We start from the raw sequence: 21,182 nt of genomic DNA on the forward strand, positions 1-21,182 counted from the left end.
TCTGTATTCTCCAATGGAATAATATAGAAGATCACACTTAACTTTTGCCAAGATTGAAACAGTTGTTAGAGTTCCCCTCCCACCTGCCCCATGCCAACAGTGTCTGAATTGCTTTGAAATACCATCTGGGAGAAATCACCGCAAAATATTTAAGGTTCCAATTCATTAAAAAAAAAAAAATAAAAGAAAGAAAACACACACATATATGCACCTTACCTGTGATTTGGCATATCTTTGGGAGATGGGGTTACCCAGAAAAGCATTCCTAAATGCCACAAAATGCTCTTGTTGGTTCCATCTCATTCCTTCCCCAAGAGTATTCTAACTTTTTGTGCATAGGTATCAGTGAGAAAGGAAAAGAACAAAGTAACATGACAATGGTCCTCTTATAGGATCTTGGGGGAGATGGTCCATGCTCGCAGCTTTTTCACAAAAAGGCTAACCAAAGATTCATCTGAAGCAAAGTCTCAGTTTTGGGGTGTGATTCCACATGTCTCAGAGCCCCACACCCTATGCAGAACTGGATGGTGACTTGCACCTAGAGGCCGTGACCAGGGGCACTGGTTCCTCCCTGGCCTGGTCTGCATCTTGTGAATGGTACATACCTCAGAAGGTTAAAGCTCAGATCGAGTCTCTTTGCGAAATGTCCACAGTCCCTGCCGAGGTGCTCTGGAATTTCTCTGCAGTCCTGGCCTATGTAGGACACCTGGAAATTAAAGGGAACAGAAACAATGTGGCAAACGGAAATCGCCCAGCTGCTCCCAACCCGGAGTCATTGATCTGAAGATTGCTTCCGCAACTTGAAAAGCAGGTGCCCCTCACACACAAAAAAGGCTACATTTGTGACTGTTTTCCTGATCAAATCAGCTTTGGGGGTTTCAAGGACTCTGCCAACAGCTCCCCTTTCCTGGTACACTTAGCATGATGGAGACTAATCCCAGCACGATGGAAATTGGACTAAAATTGGCCAGATTCAGGTGTCCAGAAAAGCCCCCATGTCAGAGCACGCTGATATAATCACAGCAATCAGCCTCTCGCTCAGGGGCCTTCCCAACAGCTGCCCTTCTGGCTCTCCTCCTCCCTGTCCTCCCCTGTCCCCCCCCCCCAAATACCCTGTTATGCACATTACCTCATAAAAGACACAGCAGATGCACTTACCAGCATTCAACCTGCAGGGTGCTGGAACAAATAGGGTTGGACAAGAAAACCTCCCCAGACCGCCAATCCCATCCTATTACCACTTCGTATAAAATGTCCCCCACTCTGTACAAAGCTGATTTGAAGGCAACAGGGAAACGAAAGGTGGCCACAGCTTCCCAGTCTCTCTTCTCCAGGGAGCCTTTTGCAACCAACCCTACTCGGGTTGCAGAGCTCTTCCCTTAGGCCTTCTTTTACTTATTTTATCATCATTATTAACAACCTAGTGTGTGTCCAAATATTAAGAAGCTGAATTGAAATTTGATGCCAGAATTTCTGACTGTAGGAAGGTCAGAGGGCTTTCTCACAGCTCCAACCACTCAATCTTTGAAAACCATTTTTTACAGATAGTTGCCAATTCAACCACAGGGCACAAATTCCAAAATTCATAAAACAAACCCATGGGTGAGAGTTGGCCAGTGGATCAAAACATAGGATACTTCCGTAAAGGACTCCCTACCCCCGACCGCCAGGTAGAAATTCAGGCCTATTACGTGCCTACAGTCTTGATCCTTTCTCCCCACAAAATGCATATCCTCCTACACATCAGGTAAGAATGTCTTGGAATAAGTAAGAGATTCCCCAGGGGGTTATGCTTCCTAATGGGGAACAAGAATATGGTGGCCATATAGAACTCTAGATATTAGGTTGAACATTATGACTTACTAATATTCAATCCTAGAACTACAGAAATAGTACCTTCATAGGACTCAGCCTAATAAAAATCACACTGTACCCTAATATGCTCAATTTTCAAGTCCACTCCCTGTCCTATCCAATGGGGTCAAACTGCTGACAGTTTGACAGGATCCCTACTCACTCCTTTAGTAACTTCATTTCTGGAGGACAGAAAGTGGGAGAGAAAGGACAGAAAAATAGCTGATTCCGATAAGATAATTTGGCCTCAGGAAGACACAGGCTAAAAAATAAAGGTCTCAAAGTTCAATCTAGCAACCTCCCTTTTCTACATGGGACCGGTTGTTCCTCAGAACTCCTTGTGTAATAAACTTCTACTTCCAAGCAGAGATGGAAATCGTACAACGAGAAGAGACTGGGGATATAAGGTCCCAATCAATCTAGGGACTTCAATTTCCCTCAGGATGCCCACTTGATCAGCAGCAGTTTCTGTATTAGAATATCCCATTGACCCTGCAGGCCCACGGAAATCACCAGAAAACCCATCCCTTTTACCCCATCATGCACCCCCATCTTATAGGTATCATTATTCAAGATCTCCGTGGTATATACAGCATAGAGGCTGAGGTTTAGATGTGGAAACTGAGCTCTGTCCTTATAGACTCACCAAGGACTCAGACTTGTAGGGACCCCGTTTCTCAAAACCCCTCATGTTTTTACAAAGAAACTAAGACTTCAGCGGCATGCCCAGGGTAATACAGCTTCTTAATGATAAAGCCCTGTACCAGGAATAGGAACTTCCAACTTGGGAGCCATGGAGTTCTTACAAATCCACACATGGATGTAGATTTTCTGGATCAATAAACACCAGTGGTACATCTATCATCGTGTTTTGGCTTCAAAAATGCGTCTTCCTAGCTGAAAGGTCATGAACTACCTCACGATAGGATGTTGAGAGCCCCAGAACCTGGGGAAAGAGAGGGAGATTTGCTCCCCTCCTTCTTCTGTAGGATCCCCTTTCAAGAGGCAAAAGGAGCACCAAGAAAGCTATCACCATGAAGCATGCAGACCATTTACATGCCTAACAAGACTTCTATCAGCTTGTTTTATTACAACAGCTTACCCCAACATCCCAGGAAAACTAAAGCACAACTTGTTCCGCAGTGAAGACCAAGTCTCAAAAATTTAGTATGAAAACCAACTTGACAAGCCATCTGCATGCTTGGACACCTCACCCCCACCAACTCCCAGGCTAAACTGGGAGCATTTAGAGATGTGAGTTAAGCGGACCATATTTAAGGGTCCAAATCCGAGGGACAAGGCTTAAAAGCAGCAGGCAGCCACCCCTAGGAACTGCAACCAACACTCATGAGAAGAAAGTCATGTTTAGGAAGTGCTCCTGAGTGGAAGACATTACCTCTCAGATGTCAGGAAGCTTCTTGGAGCATAGGCCCAACCTCATGTAACAAGCCAGACCAAAAACAGTTTGCTACATGAGCAAATAAGGGGAATGGAGATGAACAGACCCTAAATGCCACAGAAGCAAAAGCACATCCAGAACAAGAGTCATTGCGTTTAGTCAATTACTTTTAGACTGAAGAGCCAAGTTTTGTGCTTTTCATTTGCCTACCTTATAGCACCAGTATCCCAAGACTTCTACCCTATGTGGAACGGTAACAGAAAGGGACACTATTACCAGGGAAGTGAAAACATATGAAGATCCTCCCCCACCCCAAAGAGGGATACCAGAGAGGAAAACAAGAAGGTCTGTGCAAAATTCCCACACATACACACACCCAGCCCCTCTGAGCAGAGGCCACTGGGAATTACCAACCTGATCAGAAGACTACAGATTTCTCTTTGCAGTTGGGCCAGTGAGGCCCTCTGGACATTTCTGAGAATAGAAGATTTGTTAGTAGACTGTGTATAGAGACGATTATTTTCTGATGCCTGACCCCAACCAGGGGGGGATGGAAGATCCTTGATTTTAAATTTGCAGTACTGAAAGCTCTGTCAGAATAGAAACAGTCCCTGTGCTGCTACTTACTAGCTGTGTTATCCTGGATGGGTCACAATCTCAGTTTGTCTCCTCTTCTGTAAACTAGTCTAACACTAACCGCATCCAAAAGGTATGACGAATAAGGGAACTAACATTTATTAAAGCCTACCACCTGGCTGTTACCTAGTCAGTCTTCATGAAATAGCCCAGTGAGTCATAGATCCTCAGCTTATAGCAATGAGAAGATAACATATTTAGAGTACACAGCCCTGTCCTCAGCATCTAGGGGCCACTCGGTAAATATTTGAATCAGACCAATATCCCTAAGAAAGGGATTGGTTATTCCCATGTCTCTTGGCACAAGATTTCAGTGCCCGAATTCCAAGTCTGCATTCATATCTACAATTTAATCGATGCCACTACTTGGTCATCAACTAGTGGAAAAAGAAGATTGATGACTTAATGCTGATATAAATGATGCATTCAAGCCAAGAGAAGGCCAAATGAAGTCAGATTCATGTTGAATAAAAAGATTTTACAGAGGAGAGTGGAGGGAGGGCTGATATAGGCCAGTGGAACTCCTAAAACCCAGGGCAATAGCAGTCAGTACAAGGTGGTGTTGAAAGCAGTGACCTAATTTCAACATCATCCATCTCATTCAATTGTTTTAGTGGTGGTATGGTCTTTTGTTTTTGTTGTTGTTGTTGTTGTTGTTGTTTTCTGTGCACTTAAGCCATCTCTTTATTTGGGGGATAGGTCTCCATGAACTTCGAAAAAGTTATATCTGGTTTATGTTTGTACATTTAAGCAACATTGCAATAAAAACAGTATCAATACTATGGGCTCATCGGAAGGCGCTTTTTTTTTTCCCTCTTTAAGAAGGCTCTACCAAAATTTGAGAAGTACCATGTGACACACATTCCAAGAACTACTTCTTCTTATGGCTGTCATTAGAAACTAAAAGGGGCAGAATACTTTAAAAAAAAAAAAAAAAATACCCTAAACCCCAGGGCTGCCACTCAGATCCACTGGCCTAGGAGGTTCAGGACCTGGGAGACTAACACCCCAGGAGCATTTTCTCAGCCTGTCTTCTCAGCTCCTCCCCCAGCAGTTCCATCTGCTTAAAACAGTCCCCTAATGCTCAAAATGCCTCACCAACAGGTTAATGATTGCCTTTGAGCCCTTTGGAGTCGGCTAAAAGCAGGGGGTGCAGGAAAATAATCAAGTTAGGGAAACAGGGGGAAAGGAGGCACAGGAAAGTTCTTAGCCCTACTGTTAAGTGTTCCATGAAGTTGGAAGAAGCTATACCCAAAGAATGCTGGGTCTGAAATGCAGAGACCTAGGGTCTTGGGGGAAGGGGACATTCTTGGCAGAGGCCCCCTCCTCCACTTCCTCTAGGCAGGCATGTTAACTCCCAAAGGCCCCTTTCCCTGCCGTCTAAATAAGACCCATCATTTTTAACCTTTCCCACAGGCTGGTACCTCCCTGGCCTCACTTCTGAACTCAGAGAAGGTGGAAACATTTGCCCAGAGTAATCTCAAAAATCTAACTGTGCCTGACACTACCTGCCTTAGGCAATCCAAGGGGTGAGCTTCAAAACCTCAGAACTATTTCTCCAGGGCATGCAAGGAAAGGCGGGAGGAGGGCTGGCTTAATTAGAGGTTAAAAAGAGAGACCTGGCTTTTCCAGAAGGTAAAAGGCACCTGGGCCCAGCATCCCTCCAGCAATGACTGAGAACACCTGAGGCTCCACTACAGCGCTGAAAGCAAGTGAGGCTAGGTGTCTGTCACCCAGAGTTGAAACTGGAATGTTGCCATTCCTCAGACACCAGTTTAAGAAGTCATGTGCCGAATGAGCTTTTGCCATTTGCGACAACATGGAGGGACCTAGAGGGTATCATGCTAGGTGTAACAAGTCAGAGAAAGACAAATACTGTACGATTTCACTTACATGTGGAATCTAAAAAATGAACAAAAAACAAAAACAGACTCAAATACAAGAGAACAAACTGGTGGTTGCCACAGGGAAGGAGAGTGGGAGGATAAGCAAAATAGGTGAAGGGGACTAAGAGGTACAAACGGTTATAAAATAAGTCCTAGGGATGAGGAGCACAGCATTGGGAATATGGTCAGTAATACTGTAATAACGTTGTATGGTGACAGATGCTAACTACCCTTGTGGTGAGCCAAGTATAATGTATAGAACTGTCGAATCACTACGTTGTACACCTGAAACTAATATAACATCGCATGTCAACTATATAATAAACTAAAAAGAGAAATCAGATGCCGAAATAAAACTGGGGGGACTTTAGCCTTCTACCTGTCTTGAATAAGGGGCCTAGGTTTAGGTTCCAGAGGCAGTCTGCAGTGTGGCCCCCAAACCTAGAGCCTGCAGGAATGCATTATGATTTTCATGGTCTTTAGTGGGACCTAGGCACTTTTGCCATCCTGGGGTCCTTAAAAAATAAATAAACCACACACACATCCCTAATGTTTATATTTTACAACTTCATCAGTATAAAGACGAATATATTAAAATGTTTTCTTTGACCAAAGTTATTTTTCTTCTGACTATGAAATTACACATTTTATGAGTCCCAAAAAGTACCATCAGCTGTGGACATGGTCCACTCTGCCTGATGGAGAAATTGGCGCTGCTGGCCTTAGCAGTGAGCACTAGGGACAGAGGAGGTGGAGGGGACCTGGTCGACCTAGGGGGCCTTCCCCTCTTCTCCCACAGCCGGCCGGGGGGGGGGGGGGGGGAGCGGGGCGGTGCCAGGCCCCAAAGGGACCTATCCTCACCAAGCTAGGGCGGGCCTGGACACCTGAAAGTGTCTCCAGCTGGAGACGCAGTCCCCCTTAGGTAGGGCGAGGAGCCCTTTCTAACCTCGGGATGGCCCCTTGCCCCAGCACTCCCTCCCCACACCGATTGCCCCAAGCGAGGGCGGGGTGTCCTGGCGGACTTACTTGAGTTCCACTGACCACGAGCCCAGCCATGACGACTGGGCGGACGCGCGGCGCGGAGCACCGAGTGCAGGCGCGGAGCACCGAGAGCCGAGCACTGAGCGCAGAGCGCGGCGGCTGCGGGCAGCACGGCGGGGCGCGCAGTTCCGCACTTAAGTAGTCAGCTGACCCGGCGGAAGCCAGAGGCGCGGGCCGGGTGCTGGGACTTGGGCTCAGCTGCGGCCGCCGCTTGCTCTCGGCCGGCCCTCGAGCCGGTGAGCCTAGGCACGCCCCCCGCCACGCGCCGCCACAGGTGGCCCCCAGCGCCCCGGAATGGCCTGACCCCTTGACTTCCGCCATGGCCCCCGGGCGCCCCAGGATCTCATCGCCCCCTGAGGCTCCAGGGGACCAGGAATAGCATCCCCCACAAAACTCCACGCCCAGAACTCTACTGCGTTTGTCGGGGGCGGGCAAGGGGGAGCAGGGCTTCGCATGAGGGGGGCCCATCTGAGTCGTTATTTAGCGGGGGACATGGAGGGCGGGCCTTTCCTATATTTCACAATCCAGATTTCATAACTGTCCTCAACTGCAGGGAGGAGGGGCCTTGGCCTGAACTCCCCTCCCCAACTTTGAGGGGAAAATGGAGTGGTTGAAAGGATACCTGGTGGGGCGGAGTTTCCATTTGTAGTGGGAGGAAGAGGGAATTGAATTTCCCTATAAATAAAATGCCGGCTCAGCTAAAACACCCCCAGCTGACAGTAATAAACCCTCGAGAAGAAGAATCAATGATGTCCCCAAATTTCAGGTTTCTCTTATTCTCTCCCTCTTATTTGTGAAGCTCAAAGTCATCCATGCGGTCAAATCCCACCCCCAGTCACCACCCCCCCACACACACACACCCCTTCCCCTCAGCTGGAAGGGAAAGGTGGCCTTTACTGCCTCCTCCATCAGGCCTCCTCCATCTGGCTGGGTGGGCAGCTCATGCCTGTCCTCAACTGAAAGGAACCAAATTTTCTCCCTGTGAATTTTTGCCTTCATGCCTCCATCCCCAGGATGCAGGAAACTATTACCACATACCACTTCATTGTCACATTATCACCAGTCCTCTCTTGCAACTAAGAGCCAGCCGGGCCTTAACTGACCTCTCTCCCTTGCTCCCTCCGTACCAGTGAGTAAAGAAGCTACCATTCAGAGAAGGGATCCTTGAGTGCCAGACTCCAGGTCCCACACAGTGCACTACAGTTACCTCAACTCAGGAGACCTACTGATAATGGTAGCTCCCACCTCTGCTGAGGGGGTGTTCCCAGGGCTTTTGTTTTCATTGTTCCCTGTGTCTAAACAGCCCTTAGAAACCCCTGTTTGTGCAGCTGATGATAATTATGATCGTGGTTAAGCATATTGTGGCTCTCATCATTGTCTCTCAGGCCTGGTGCCAACACATTGTAATGCGGGCCCTCCTTGTCAGCATTCGGATGAGCAGTGTTGACCTCTGAGGGCTGACCCGACTGCCCCTCTCTCTGCTGGGAGGAGCGGACATAGCAGAGTGGAGCTGTAAGAACAGAGACTTGGCTGTGTTTACTTTGGGGGGTTTCAGGAAATGCTGCAACAAAAGGTCCTACAGGCCAAAAAAGAAGGCTTGCCCTCCAGAGATAAGGGGGATCAAAGGGAATCTTCTAAGGCCTACTGCCCCACAGAGCAGCTCCTCATGCTCCTCTCTCTTTCTCTGCTGGATGCAGCCTCTCTGGTCCATTGTCCACTTTTGTTTGCCTTTCCTACCCAAAAAGGAGGAAGTGGGCCCAGGCCCTGACAGTCATGATACACTGCCCTCTCCACCTTTCACCTTGGTCTTCCTAGAAGGGCTCTGACTGGGAGGAGAGGACATGAGGAAACAGGCTTAAACCTACTCACAGATGAAATTGGAATGTATACACTCCCACCCCAGCAGGAGGGTGCTTGAGGTCATCTCATCCATGGCCCTGCATCCATACACAGCTATGTCTTCTGAGCATAGACTGTTCTGTGGACACTATCTGCCAATGATGCCAAAGTAGGCAGGGATCTTTTCTACCTTTCCAGGCCTCCCTCACAATTTTTCCTTCCTCTACACAGCTCTAGGGTAATCATTCTAAAAGCCTGATTTGACCCTACCTGAAATATTTCGATGCTCCCAATCAACTAATAACACAGTCCAAAATCTCCAGTACATCCCTCAAGATCTTTTAGAATCCCATCATCCGCTACCTCTCCCACCTCCTCTCCCACTCCTCCCCTCCCCTACCCGGCTTTCAGCTGTTTTGCCCCCCAACCAATCTTGTCTCCACTAGGTGAACACATCCAGGAGGCTAGTTGACTGCAAGGGACAGAGAATTGGGGAAATCACAAAAAATAAGGATAGCTCAGATTGACATGGGCTTTAGTGTTTGAAATGGGAGCTGATAACAATACGGAGCTACTGAAAGTTCTTGAGCAGAGTAGAAATTTGTTGAATTTAGTGGGGGAGGGCTCCTCTAAAACCAGACTGGATTCACCTCTCCTTATTCCCTTCAGCTTTGGAAGTTATCTTCAGAAGAGAAGAACAAGAAGGAGGGAGAAGAGAAGGGAAGGAGGGGAAAGGAGAAGAAGAATCTGTATCTCTGGACCAAGGAAAATCGGAAGGGGGGTGGAGGACATCCTTCTACCTCCTCATCACTTTTCTTGAGCAAAAAGGACAATTAAATTTAAATAGCAAAGGTAAAGTTCTTCAGGTCATACCGCCCTCCCTTTGGAAGGGAGAGAGCAAAGGAACACTGAGATGAGGCTGGACCAGGAGGTGAACAAATGATTCCTTCGGAACACAGGGAGTTGACAAGAGTGAACAGAGGATACAAATCTTGTTGGGGCTTCATCTTGAACACAGCTCTTTCTGCCTCAGCCCCAGAAGCACGGAGGGGAAGAAAGGGCTCATGCAGTCATCCAGATTCTTCTTCAGTTCCCTCCCGCCATTCTAGTAGGCAATTGAGAGTGAGCTGCAGGGGACCCTGCCTTACCCCATTTTATCCCACAGCTCTTCTGCCCCAACTTCTGAGGACTAGGCACTGTGCTAGGCACTCCGGGTATACATAACTAAGACATACACTTCAGGAAAGAGTTGTGCTCAGACATTTGCATTACTATGTCAACAAGAAGCCCTGTGATTGTGATCCTATTTCCTGTGCCCAAAGCTGTGACAGGTAGCCCCATTTGTATAGTATACTCCTGAGTACTACAGAACAGAAAGTTCAAATCAGACCTGGACAGCTAATCCTGAGCCTATGAATTCTGGAGCTCTAACACTTGCAAATGGGGAGTGAGAAGGTTCAACACTTACCACTAGACATTTCCTTATCACCCTTGATGAAGAGGGCAATATTTTATTCCTACTGTCATCTTTGTTATTATTATTCTTTGGCAGAAAAGGCCCTTTCCCCTAGAGTTCTTCCTCCATCGCATTCCTGCGGACAAAAAGGAAAATCCTGTTTATTTGCAATCAAGGGAGTTGATTCTGGGGTCGACCAGAACCAGTGAAACAGGAACTGATTCCTTAAAATCCTCCAACTCTGTGCATCATCAACTGAGAGGACAGGGCCAGTTAACAAAGTTTTATTAGCATTCCTACCTATCCTTAGTCGAATTTCTATTCAGCCTGGCCTCATTTCTTTCAGGCCCAACCCCCGGGTAGGTTAAGATGATTGCTGTAATTAATCATGCCCCAGCCCCTAGTTCAGACTCACCACATTCAGATTTCAATTAAAACAAAAAATCTGGTTGTCTGCATACAAAATGCTCTTTGTTGCTGAAGCAGCCTCCTTTCAGTCTAAAGGAGGGAGTTTAGGGAAGAGGAAAGGTTTCCAGGGCCCTCTCTGCAATATTTGCACGTATGTGAAGGATTAAGGATGATCTAGGCTCCAAAACACCTCCCTGATCTCCCAACCAGAACAAGTTACATTTTAAAATATATATATTAAATGCAATCATACTGTTTGGCATGATTATTCATTGCATAAATGTTGGTTTATTATTACTGTATACTATTATAATTATCATTACCATTAATTCTCCGTGCCTCTGAGTTTCCTTCTCTTGGTATCTTAAAAGATACTGTGGTTGTTGTCTCTATTAAAATGCAAACATTAGCTGGGAGTGGGGAAGGGAGTAGGTTTGCCAAAGGTGAGTGGGAGAAAGGCCTCTGCTTTTCACTGCATTATCTTCTGTGATTTTGCAACATGCATACCCTGCCTTTGTAATTAGAAGCTAATGGAGGAGATTGGATGGAAGGATCAGGAAAAGAGAATTTATAACTGGAACTGCTACCTGCTAATCTCTTAGCATTATTTTCACAAATCCTGAAAACAGCAATGAAAAACAAATCTTATTCCCCCATTGACCTGGAACTAGCTGGATGCCCCAAGTCCTTAGCTGGGCCCAGAAGGGAGGTTATCTCTGACTTGAGGACAGGGGCTCATAGTGGACTTTTGAGAAGGAAAGAGAACACTGACCAGAAGAACCTGTTCAACTTTATACTGTCCACTGGGGGAGAGGGAAGCAGTATCTAAGCCCCAGGTACTTTTCCAGAATCCCAACATGTTTTGGAGAGGTTCTGCCATTTAGAGGTTGAGGAACAACCCGCCTCCGATTAAAATGTACAGGACTCAGCAAATGAGATTCTGATTCCACAGATGCAGCCCTAGCATATATATTTTCTCAAGTACCCCCAGGTAATTTTGACTGTGACCATCCAGACTTACTGCTTTAGAAATCATTTACTCCAACTACTGATTGAGGAAACTGAGGCCTAAGGCATGGAACGACTTGCCCAAGGCCACCCAGCCAATGAGCAGCTGACCCCAGGCCAGAACTCTAATCTTCTGAAGAAAATAAAACGGGATTCATCCTACATCCCAGTAAGAAGAGGGTGAAGAGACTGGGGAAGAGCGCCAGAAAGATGCCATTTCACATCTAATCACTTCTTGTCACGTTGTAACCATTTTCCTCGTATGGAGCCCCACACTGATGGATCAGAAATAACATTTTCAAAGTTATATCTTCAAGGAAATGGCTATTAATGTTCTTCCTCTCCTTTTAGAGTGCTGAGAAATACATATTAATTTTCTCTCTACTTATATTGCCTATTTGCAAATTGTATTCCCTACCCAGTGCTCCAATTTGTCCTACCCCTGAAGAGATTATGATGAATAAATGTGTTCCTGGAAATAAAATAAAATACAAAATTTGTCACTGAGATTTATTTTTATAATTATTTACAGGGATTATTTTAGAATATATGGGGGGCAATAATAATAATGCACACAAGAGGGTTCTGGCATGATTTACCAACATTAATTCAGAGTCTCTTCCCACTTCTCCAAAAGGAGGCCCAGCTCTCTCTGCAGCTCTGAGCCAGGGGCAAGGCAAGTATCAGCTGCACCTTTACCACCAGTACCAGAAAGCTGAGGGTCAGATGAAGTTCTAGGCACGTCTTGTAGTAGTCAGTGCCCTGGCCTACGAGTCCTGGGTTCAAGATCTAGCTTTGCTATTATTAGCCAGGTGCCCGTGGCTGAATCCTTTCACTCCTGAGGTCCTCAGTTTCCTTACATGAAAACTAAATGATCTAAGGAGCAATATACTAGTAAGATAAAAACACAAATAAGTATGTACATCTCCCCAAAATAAGGAGGGAGAATGTGCTCGTTAATAAATAGTTCTGGACACTACTAGGTGGCAGGCACAGACAATAAGGAACAAGACAGTTACAATCCTTATTCCCCTGGGGCTTATATTCTGGTGGGAGGACACAGGTAACAAGTAAATAAATAATTTCAAGTACATTAAATGCATAATTTTGGGTAGCACTGACACACGCTATGAAGATAAAAGCAGACAATGTGAGGTGGGGGGGTGCTAATTTGGATACAATGTCAAGGTCTCTGCTAGCTGTTCAGAGCATTTCACCTGCGAAATCCTTGATGAGCAGAGCATGAGCCAGACTTTAGCCCCTCTCACAATGCTTTCTGATACACAAACTGCACAGCCTCAGACAGCTACGGAGTGTTCTGGAAAGGCTTCTCTAAGAGGAGCAACATTTGGGCTGAAATCTGAATAATAACCTGGTGCCAACCATGAGAAGACTTGGGAGAAGGATCTTCCGAGCAGATACAACAGCAAAAGCAAAAGCTCTGAGTGTTGTCTGAGTCTCATGTTGTTGTGTTGCCCCTTTGCTCATGCTTGAATGGTGAACTTGAGCTCAAGTGCTTCTCAGGGCACAGTGTCACTCCAGCCAGAAAGATGAGTATCCCTGGTATAGCCACACCAGGCTTTGGACTGCTGCTCAGCTCCAGAGCACAGGTGGGCTGGAGCCTTGAGACGCTGCAGCTTCAAGCAGAGGCATTCACGGGCACACAGAGGTTCTTCAGCCTGATAAAGCATCTATGGTTTTCTTGGAGAAGAAAACCGGGAAGGATCACTGACCTTTGTACATGACCTGGCACAGATTCACAGACTCACAAAAGCACATCAATATATGTACAAGTGTATAGACACACAAAACACAGGCCAATGTTGGATTCATGAGTTCCATCTCATTGCTACAGTCTGAACTCTGAACCCCAATCTGGGACACACTCCGGTCTCCCATCTATTGCACTAGCTACCAGTGGCCAGTAGAGAATGCAGAAATTTTAGACTGTCAGTACTTAGAACCCAGAAGGTTTATAGCTTATGCTAAGGTACTGGAAATTCATTCATTCGATTCATTTATTCAAAAAATATTTATTGAGTGCCTGCTGTATACTTGACACTAATCTAAATTCTGGAGACAGAGCAGTAGAGAAAAGAAAGTTTCTATTCTTGTGGTGCTTACTTTCAGTGTGGGGAGAGATAATAAGCAAGTAAATACCAAATATGTTAGGTGGTGATAAGTGCTGTGGAGAACAATAGAGCACAGAAAGGCGATAAGAAGTCCCAGGGGGTAGATGGAGTGATCAGGGAAGGCCCCACTAAAAAAGTGATATTTAAGCCAAGTCCTGCAGGAAGCAAGGGAGAGCCAGATGCACATCTAGGGGGAAAATGAACATTCAAGACAGCCAGAACAGCAAGTGCAAAGGCCCTGAGGCAAGAGAGTGCCTGGCAGGTTTGGGAAACAGCAAGGATGTCAGAGTGGCTAGAGTGGAGTGAACAAGAGGGAGAATAATGCAAGTGAAATCAGGAGGCAGGGTACGTGTAAGGAGGAGAAGCAGATCATCTAAGGCCTGATAGACTAAGACTAGGACTTGGGCTTGTACTCCCACATGAGATGGGGAGCTTTGAGCAAAAGACCCATATTTTGTAAAGACTGCTCTGGCTGCTGTATTGAGAACGGACCATGGAGAAGGAAGGGCAGAAACGGGGAAAGCAGATAGCAGACTATCGTAGGACTCCTGGAGACAGTGAAGAGTGCCTACATATATTCTGAAGTTGACATCAACAGAATTTCCTGTTGGATTGGACATAGAGAGCATGAGAAACACAGGAGACAAGAATAACTCCAAGGCTTTGACCTGAGCAAATAGAAAAATGAAGTTGTCGTACTGAAATGGATAAGCAAGTTAGGGGATGGGGGGTGGGGGAGGGGGGGACCAGGGGATCACTTTTGGACCTAAGAAGTTTGGGATGACTTTGAGATATACAAGCAGAAAGGTCAAGGAGGCAGTCCGTATATGAATGTAGACTTAAGGAAGCAGATATAAACTAGAGCTGGAAATTTGAGGGTCCTCAGTTTTTAGATGGCACTTAAAGCCACAAGACAGGATCTGAAGATTGGGTCCTAAGCACTGACAGAGAGAGGTCAAGGAGAAGGGGAGGAACAACAGAGACTGAGAATGAGCAGCTGCAGAGGTAAGGAAGAACCAAAAGCAAGTTAGACTCTGGAAGCCAAGAAAAAAGATGATTAAAAAAAAAAAAAAACATAATGATCAATTCAGCCAAGGACCACCAGGGGATCCTGAAAGCATTGGGTGAACAAGAAATTCCCATGGAAATTCACAGATTATCTATAAATTACAAAGGGGAAAATCTACCTTTAGAGTGGAGCAATCTGGTGATCACAACCCTACCCAAGAGCCCAAACAGCATCTCCAAGGGTAAGACAACCTGATGATATGGGCCTCTGATGTGATGCAATGGGAAGTGCACACCATGTACATGCTATTCTTGCCAAAATGTTTAACCAGAATCTCCTCATGAGGAAAGAGACAAATCTAGAAAGTGAAACATTCTTCAAGACAGCTGAGCTACACTGTCCAAAATGTCAATGTCACGGGGAGAAAAAAAAAAAAACAGGAAGGAATGTGTAGATAAAAATGGACTGAAGAAACATGACAACCAAGAGCAATGCTTGATCTTTCATTGGACACTGAAACTAGGGAAAAGAAAAACAGCTAAAAGACATTTTAGGAACAATCAGAAATGTTTACATTTGAACCACCAGATGATGTTACTGATGATATTAAATGAATATTACTTTTCGTAGGTGCACTAATTGTATTGTGGTTTCATAAGAGAATGTTCTTTTCCTTAGGAGATGCAAGCTGAAGAAATTGGGGTAAACATCAAGTTGCCTACAGCTTTCAAATGGTTCAGAAAAAAATAATGTGTGTGTGTAAGAGAGAGCATGCCAAAGTGGTAAGATGTTAAGAGCTGATAAGTCTAAGTGAAGGGAAAGAGCATTCATTATCTTGTTCTTTAATTTTTTTCATAAGTTTGAAAAATGTTATAAATAAAATATTAATGAATAAGAGGAAAAAAGAGTGATCAATTTGTCCAGTGTTATTCAAGTTCAAGTAAATTGAGGACAAAGAATTAACCATTGGATTTAACAGCAGGGAAGTCATTGGTGACATTGAAGACAGGAAGAGAGCAAAAGAGGCAGGCCGGGACAAGCCCATAAAGACCTACATAGGCTTCACTTCAAGCACAATGGGAGTAAAGTGGTTACATTCGTATTTTAGGGCAAGAGGCCTGACAACTGTAGGAAGATCCATCAGAAGAGGAGAGTAGGGTCAGGAAAATGTCCTCACATACTCTGAAAGCACACCTGACCGCCTTCACGGCCTGAAGGGAGAGACTACAAAGAGATTGCAGCCCAATTGCCAGGACTTGATGTCTGTTTGCGAGACAAGGATGGAGGAGCCAAGATGGTACCACTCACCAAAATACCACATTGCAGGGAGGGGGACCTGATGCCATTAAAAAGTCCACATGCACTGTGCCCTCCTTTAGAAGAAGCAGCAGATAGGACACTCTAGGACCAACAGTAGCATGTGACAATGTAAATGCAGCACATTTGAAGACCTGCTGAGTCATTCTATCACTTCACTCAGGGTATCTGACATCTGAGCCAAGTTCAGTGTGCTGGGAGCCATGACTTTGGGGTGTGACAGTGATCTGGTGATGCCTTTGTTCATAAAGTCTCATCCTGGGTATCCCTCTCCCCATAAGCCCTTCCAACTCTTGCTTGCCCTTGTTGACAAGCTTTCTCCAATGCTCCAGCCCTCAGTGACTGCTCCAGGGTCTGAAATATCATTGTAAAGACTCGTACAAGTGCCTGGCAAGGATTCCTGCAATATGGTGTTGTTATGTACATTTATATCTGTCCTAAATAGGTGGACAACTCCTTGAATGTAGAGAACCCAGTTCACATCTCAGAATATTCTCAGCTTTGCCCAGAATAGGTGATCTATAAACTGAAGAAGAGGTGGAGAGAGGGAGGAGGAAGATGAAGGCCACAGCTTAACACTCCCCCTAAATGCCCACCATGCTAACTCCAAGCCATGGGATCACTTCTCACTTCTATAGGTTGCAGTGGAGTTACTTAGAGGCCATTGCTTTCAAGCCCCCAAATTCCTGGGTTAGAACCCCTGGTAAGAAGCCTCCCTGAACAGCCTACAGTGCTCTCTCCTGAAGCTGTTTGCAGTAAGTGACTCACCCAATTAAGAGCATCTACATAACAAAGCCTCACCGGGCTGCAGAGGTCACGGAGACTGTGAAGTGTGTCTTTAGTGTGTGCAGCAGAGAAGGTTCACTAATTACCAGTCATTTCCACCCCTCAAGAGCCTGTCAGCCTTTGAGATGCAGGGGATAAAAGAATCCCCAAATTCCCACCCCACACCAATCATTTCTCCCTCCCCAACCCTCCCCTGCATTTCAAACCTGTGACTAATAAGTGCCAGGGATGGGCCTCTGCCCACCTGGCTCAGAGGAGGAAGGAGAAAAAAGAAGTTGCTTTGATTGGGAGCATTTTTCAGTAAAAGAGAACTGGGAGTAGCAAGGAAGCAAGGACAGTTCTGGAGGCACTGCATCGTTGTCTCCATTAAACAAGCAAACAAACAAAAGTATTGTCTTTTCCCTATTGATAAAGGCAACAAATGTTTGCCGTAGAAACTATAGGTGAGCAAGAAGAAAGTTAAAATCACTCACAATCTCATTCCTCAAGTGGCCAGTGGTTGGTTACATAGACATCCTTGTAGCCTGCATTCTAGGTGACATGCATTAACTGTGGGTGTGGTGCATGTCCCTATTCTTTCATAACCAGTTTTATGCATTTAATGATATTTCTCCAATATCTCTCCCCATGGACACATGGAAAGAATGTTAGAGCTGGCAGGGATGCTGAACTGGGCTGACAGAAAAGGTGAGTTTGGACATGAGAGCATGAAAGGGAGGCATTGCCAGAATTTCTGAAACCAGAAGGAGGCCATTTTGAGGCAGGAAAGAGCACTGACCTTTGGAACTTGGGCAAATGACTTCCTCTCTAAGAACCTCAGTTTCCTCATCTGTAAAATGGGAACAACATTACATGCCTTCTAGGACTGTTGTGAGGATTAAAAGAAATCATGGAAAGGACTATACATCCTTAGAGGCATTGGATGTTTTATTACTCATTTTAATAAGTGTTCATTCATGCCTACTTTAGTTTAGCCCTCCGCTAGTCTGAGTTAGGAATATAAAGAAAGCATCTGGTTAGGCCTGGAGGATCTTAAAATCTAACTGGGAACTTGAACACACACACACAAAGTTAAACAATATGAATTTAAATATGAATTTAAATAGCTAATGAAAGATATCATCAATTAGTAAATAATTGTCAGATGAGTGGCACCAACAACACCCCAGGGGTTCAGAGGTAAAAAAGAACACAGGGAATCATCATCATCATCACTTTGAGCACTTTCTATGTGCCAGGCACATGCATTGTCTCATTTAATTTACCCATTGACCTGAGAGAGAAGTACCATTATTACATCCATTTTGCACAGGAGGAAACCGAGACTTCAGACGGGTTAAGAACCTTGCCCCAAGTCACACATCTAGGAAATGTGGCAGTACTGCTCTTTGGAACCAAGCAGTTGGACCCCAGAGCTCACCACATGCTGATAGCACTGTGATCTACTCAAATGGAGATAAGGGAGGGGAAGCTGAGGCCTGAGCTGATGGTAGAAGAGGGAGGATGTTGCCCCTTCAGCTTTTGTGGTTGGAAGCAGGCCCTGCATTACAACAAAGAGGAAGGAGATTCAGATGATAGGCAGGCAGAAAAGGTAAAACAAAACAAACAAACAAACAAACAAACAAAAGCATTACATGCCCACGATACAATAGTTTACAGTGACACTGAGGGTTAAAGGTATGACTGGCTATTTGACTATTCTAAAATACTATCCTTCAAAAATGTTTGAAGGCGAGTCTTTAATAGCTTTCTCTACCTTTTTTGGACCCCTCTGGTAGTATCCCAATAATGATAACACCAGTGGAAATAAGATTTGCCAAAGGGGACAGGTAAAAGATATGCTTGACTGCAAATATAAAACTCCTCAATGTTACTGACATGAACAAATAGGAATTTAATTTTTCTACTATCACAAAAATTTTGGGGGTGGATCATTACTGGAGATGGCTCAGTGTCCCAATGATGTCAAGATTAAGTGTCTCTCTGCCAGTCTCCTGGACTTTTCCTCATGATCACAAGGTGGCTGCCACAGCTGTAGATATTATATCCAAGTTCATAGAAGGAATAAAAGAGAAAGAGGGGAAGGGAAAGTGTCAAAACATCTGCATCACCTCCTTTGATCAGGAAAACAAGAGTGTTTCCCAGTGCTTCCCCTCCATACTTCTACTGGTGTCTCATTTGCAAAACTGGGTCACTTGACCATCCCTAGCTCTGAGAATTAGGAGAAATGAAAGTAGGACTGTCATGATTGGTGTAGACACTGGGCCCGGCACGTTGCTACAGTGGTAAGCTTAGGGAAAAGGAGGAAGGTGGATATTGAGCCACAAATCTAAATTCTGGTATCAGACTTGGGGATTGCAGGATTGGAAGTTAGATATGCAAGCATGGGGGACAAGGGACTTCCAGGGAGAGGTGACACAAGGAATGGGACAATACAGGGCATGTGGTGAGAACAAAGAAATTAGATCTGGCTGGGGTATAGGCAGCTGCACTTTTGTAATCTATCCTATGGAAATAAAATCACTGACCACAAGGATAGAGACTCAAGAAATTTTGTTAGTGAAAAAAAAAACCCTGATAACAACCTTCATGACCATCAACAGGGGAATGGGTTGAATAAGTGGGTATCTTCATTCTAAGGAATACTATGCAGCTAAATATAAATAAATTACCTCTATACCTATAGACCCATTTGTTATCAAGAAAGAATGAGGAACAGATAGCTCTAATATATTCATTGTTTGTATAAACAAGCAATAACATAATAGTCCCATATATGTGGGCATAGTTTATCTGAGCATGGTGAGCGTGGAGAAAGGGATAGAAGTTACATCCCGGCTGTACATCCTGGATATCTCAGGACACTGGGTGGGAAATGGGGAGGAGATGGGTGAGATCATAAAGTTTGTCTTTATATATCTTTGAGTACTTTGCTGGTTGAAGTGAACATGTTTCGTTCATAATTTTGTAACGCACCTTAAAACTTTTTAGAAGTAGTTTAGAACCAGATTATGAAGAGTCAAGAGTTTCGTGTGGATGATGCAGAGCCACTGAAGATTTCATGAAGATGGAGGCAAGGGAATGATGTGATCAAGAAAAGGAACCTAGCAAGAGTATGTATAATGGATTAGAGGCAAGAGAGGCTGAGAACAAACAATTAGAAGGTTCTTGTAGCAGCAGCTCAGTCAAGAGCTAATAGGGTACTGAACTGTGATAGCTATAATATGTGAAGTGAGAAAGATAAAAAAGAGCCCTAGCTACAGCCTTGGGACATACATGCCTGAATAGTGGGAGGGGTGGTCATGGGTTGGGGGGGGGGCAGTGTTTTCCTTTCACCTGTGTCAGCTAGCACATATTGCACTTTGAAAATCTGAATAAATGGCTGGAAAACCATAGATATTTCTCTTCTCCAACCCCCTCGAGCATTCACTTAGTTGATATTTACAACATATAGGTTCAAAATAACATTTTCACGAGAACTTTTTTATCCCCCTTATTAAATTGAAAACATCTTAGGATATGAGACCATAGAGAATACTTACTGGTGGCCCTGCAAAGTGCAACGAACCCCAAAAGTTATTATTCATCCATTTAGCACAGTTGATGGTACATACAAATGCTCTTTTCTTCATTCATTCCTTGAAGAAATAGGCCCTGTCCATGCCCCCTTAGAGTTACCATCCAGTGAAGGGGACAGCCTCTCAACAGGAAATCCCCGGTGTGGTAAGTGCTCTGAGAGAGAGTTACAGGAGCCCTAACTCAGTACCAAGTGGGAGGGTGCAGGGAAGTGGTGTGTAAGCTGAGACATGAAAAAAAGTAGTAAGCCAGGTGAAGAGAAGGACAGAGGACTTTCCAGATAGAAGGAAAGGCATTAGCAAAGTCCTGAGGGAGGGAGTAACAGGGCACATTTGAGTAACCAGAAGGTAGCCATTGATTCCAGCAGCTCAGGTTGAAGGGAAGTAGGAGACACACAAAGGCAGAAAGGCAAGCTGAAGCAAATCAAGTCTCAGAGACCTGCCAGCCATGGGCTCAACTTGATCCTAAGAACAATGAGAACCCAGGCTTTTGAGCAGAAGAGAAACATGGAGTGATATATATATATATATATATATATATATATTTTTTTTTTTTTTTTTAAAGATCATTCTGGTTTTGGCAGGGACTACAGGAAAACAAGGGGGGATGCTCACTGGTCCCATTTCCCCCTCAGGCTGGGAGCTGCTGGGGGCTGAGTTGAACCCATCACATTTATACTTTTCGCCACCTCTGTGCAGGTCCAGTTCAGCAAGGCCTCAGCTGCTCAGTAATTGAAATCTCTCCTGGCAGCCGCCAGGGTAAGGAAAGTTGCGGAGGGGAGCGAGGATCTTAAAATCTAATTGGGAACTCCCCTCCATAGGTGAGTAAAAGCCCA

The 21,182-nt window shown here is 45.0% G+C and overlaps 1 protein-coding gene across 2 annotated transcripts in view; it reads right to left on the reverse strand.

Annotated features, from left to right (window-relative positions):
• Positions 1-7,259, reverse strand: part of LRMDA (leucine rich melanocyte differentiation associated) — a 1,038,849-nt gene extending 1,031,590 nt beyond the window's left edge. Inside the window, exons 1-2 of one of the 2 annotated variants that reach the window (XM_078077548.1) lie at positions 6,802-7,259; positions 606-706 (exon numbers count right to left, since the gene is read on the reverse strand). In XM_078077548.1, coding sequence (XP_077933674.1) covers positions 606-706; positions 6,802-7,137 — 437 coding nt within the window. In that variant the 5' untranslated portion in view covers positions 7,138-7,259. The remainder of the gene's footprint in view (positions 1-605; positions 707-6,801) is intronic. The other variant, XM_078077549.1, reaches the window with a different exon arrangement.
• Between the last annotated feature and the right edge of the window lie 13,923 nt (positions 7,260-21,182).

The sequence above is a fragment of the Halichoerus grypus genome, chromosome 7 (assembly GCF_964656455.1).
Source record: "Halichoerus grypus chromosome 7, mHalGry1.hap1.1, whole genome shotgun sequence".
In the NCBI taxonomy this organism is placed as follows: Eukaryota; Metazoa; Chordata; class Mammalia; order Carnivora; family Phocidae; genus Halichoerus; species Halichoerus grypus.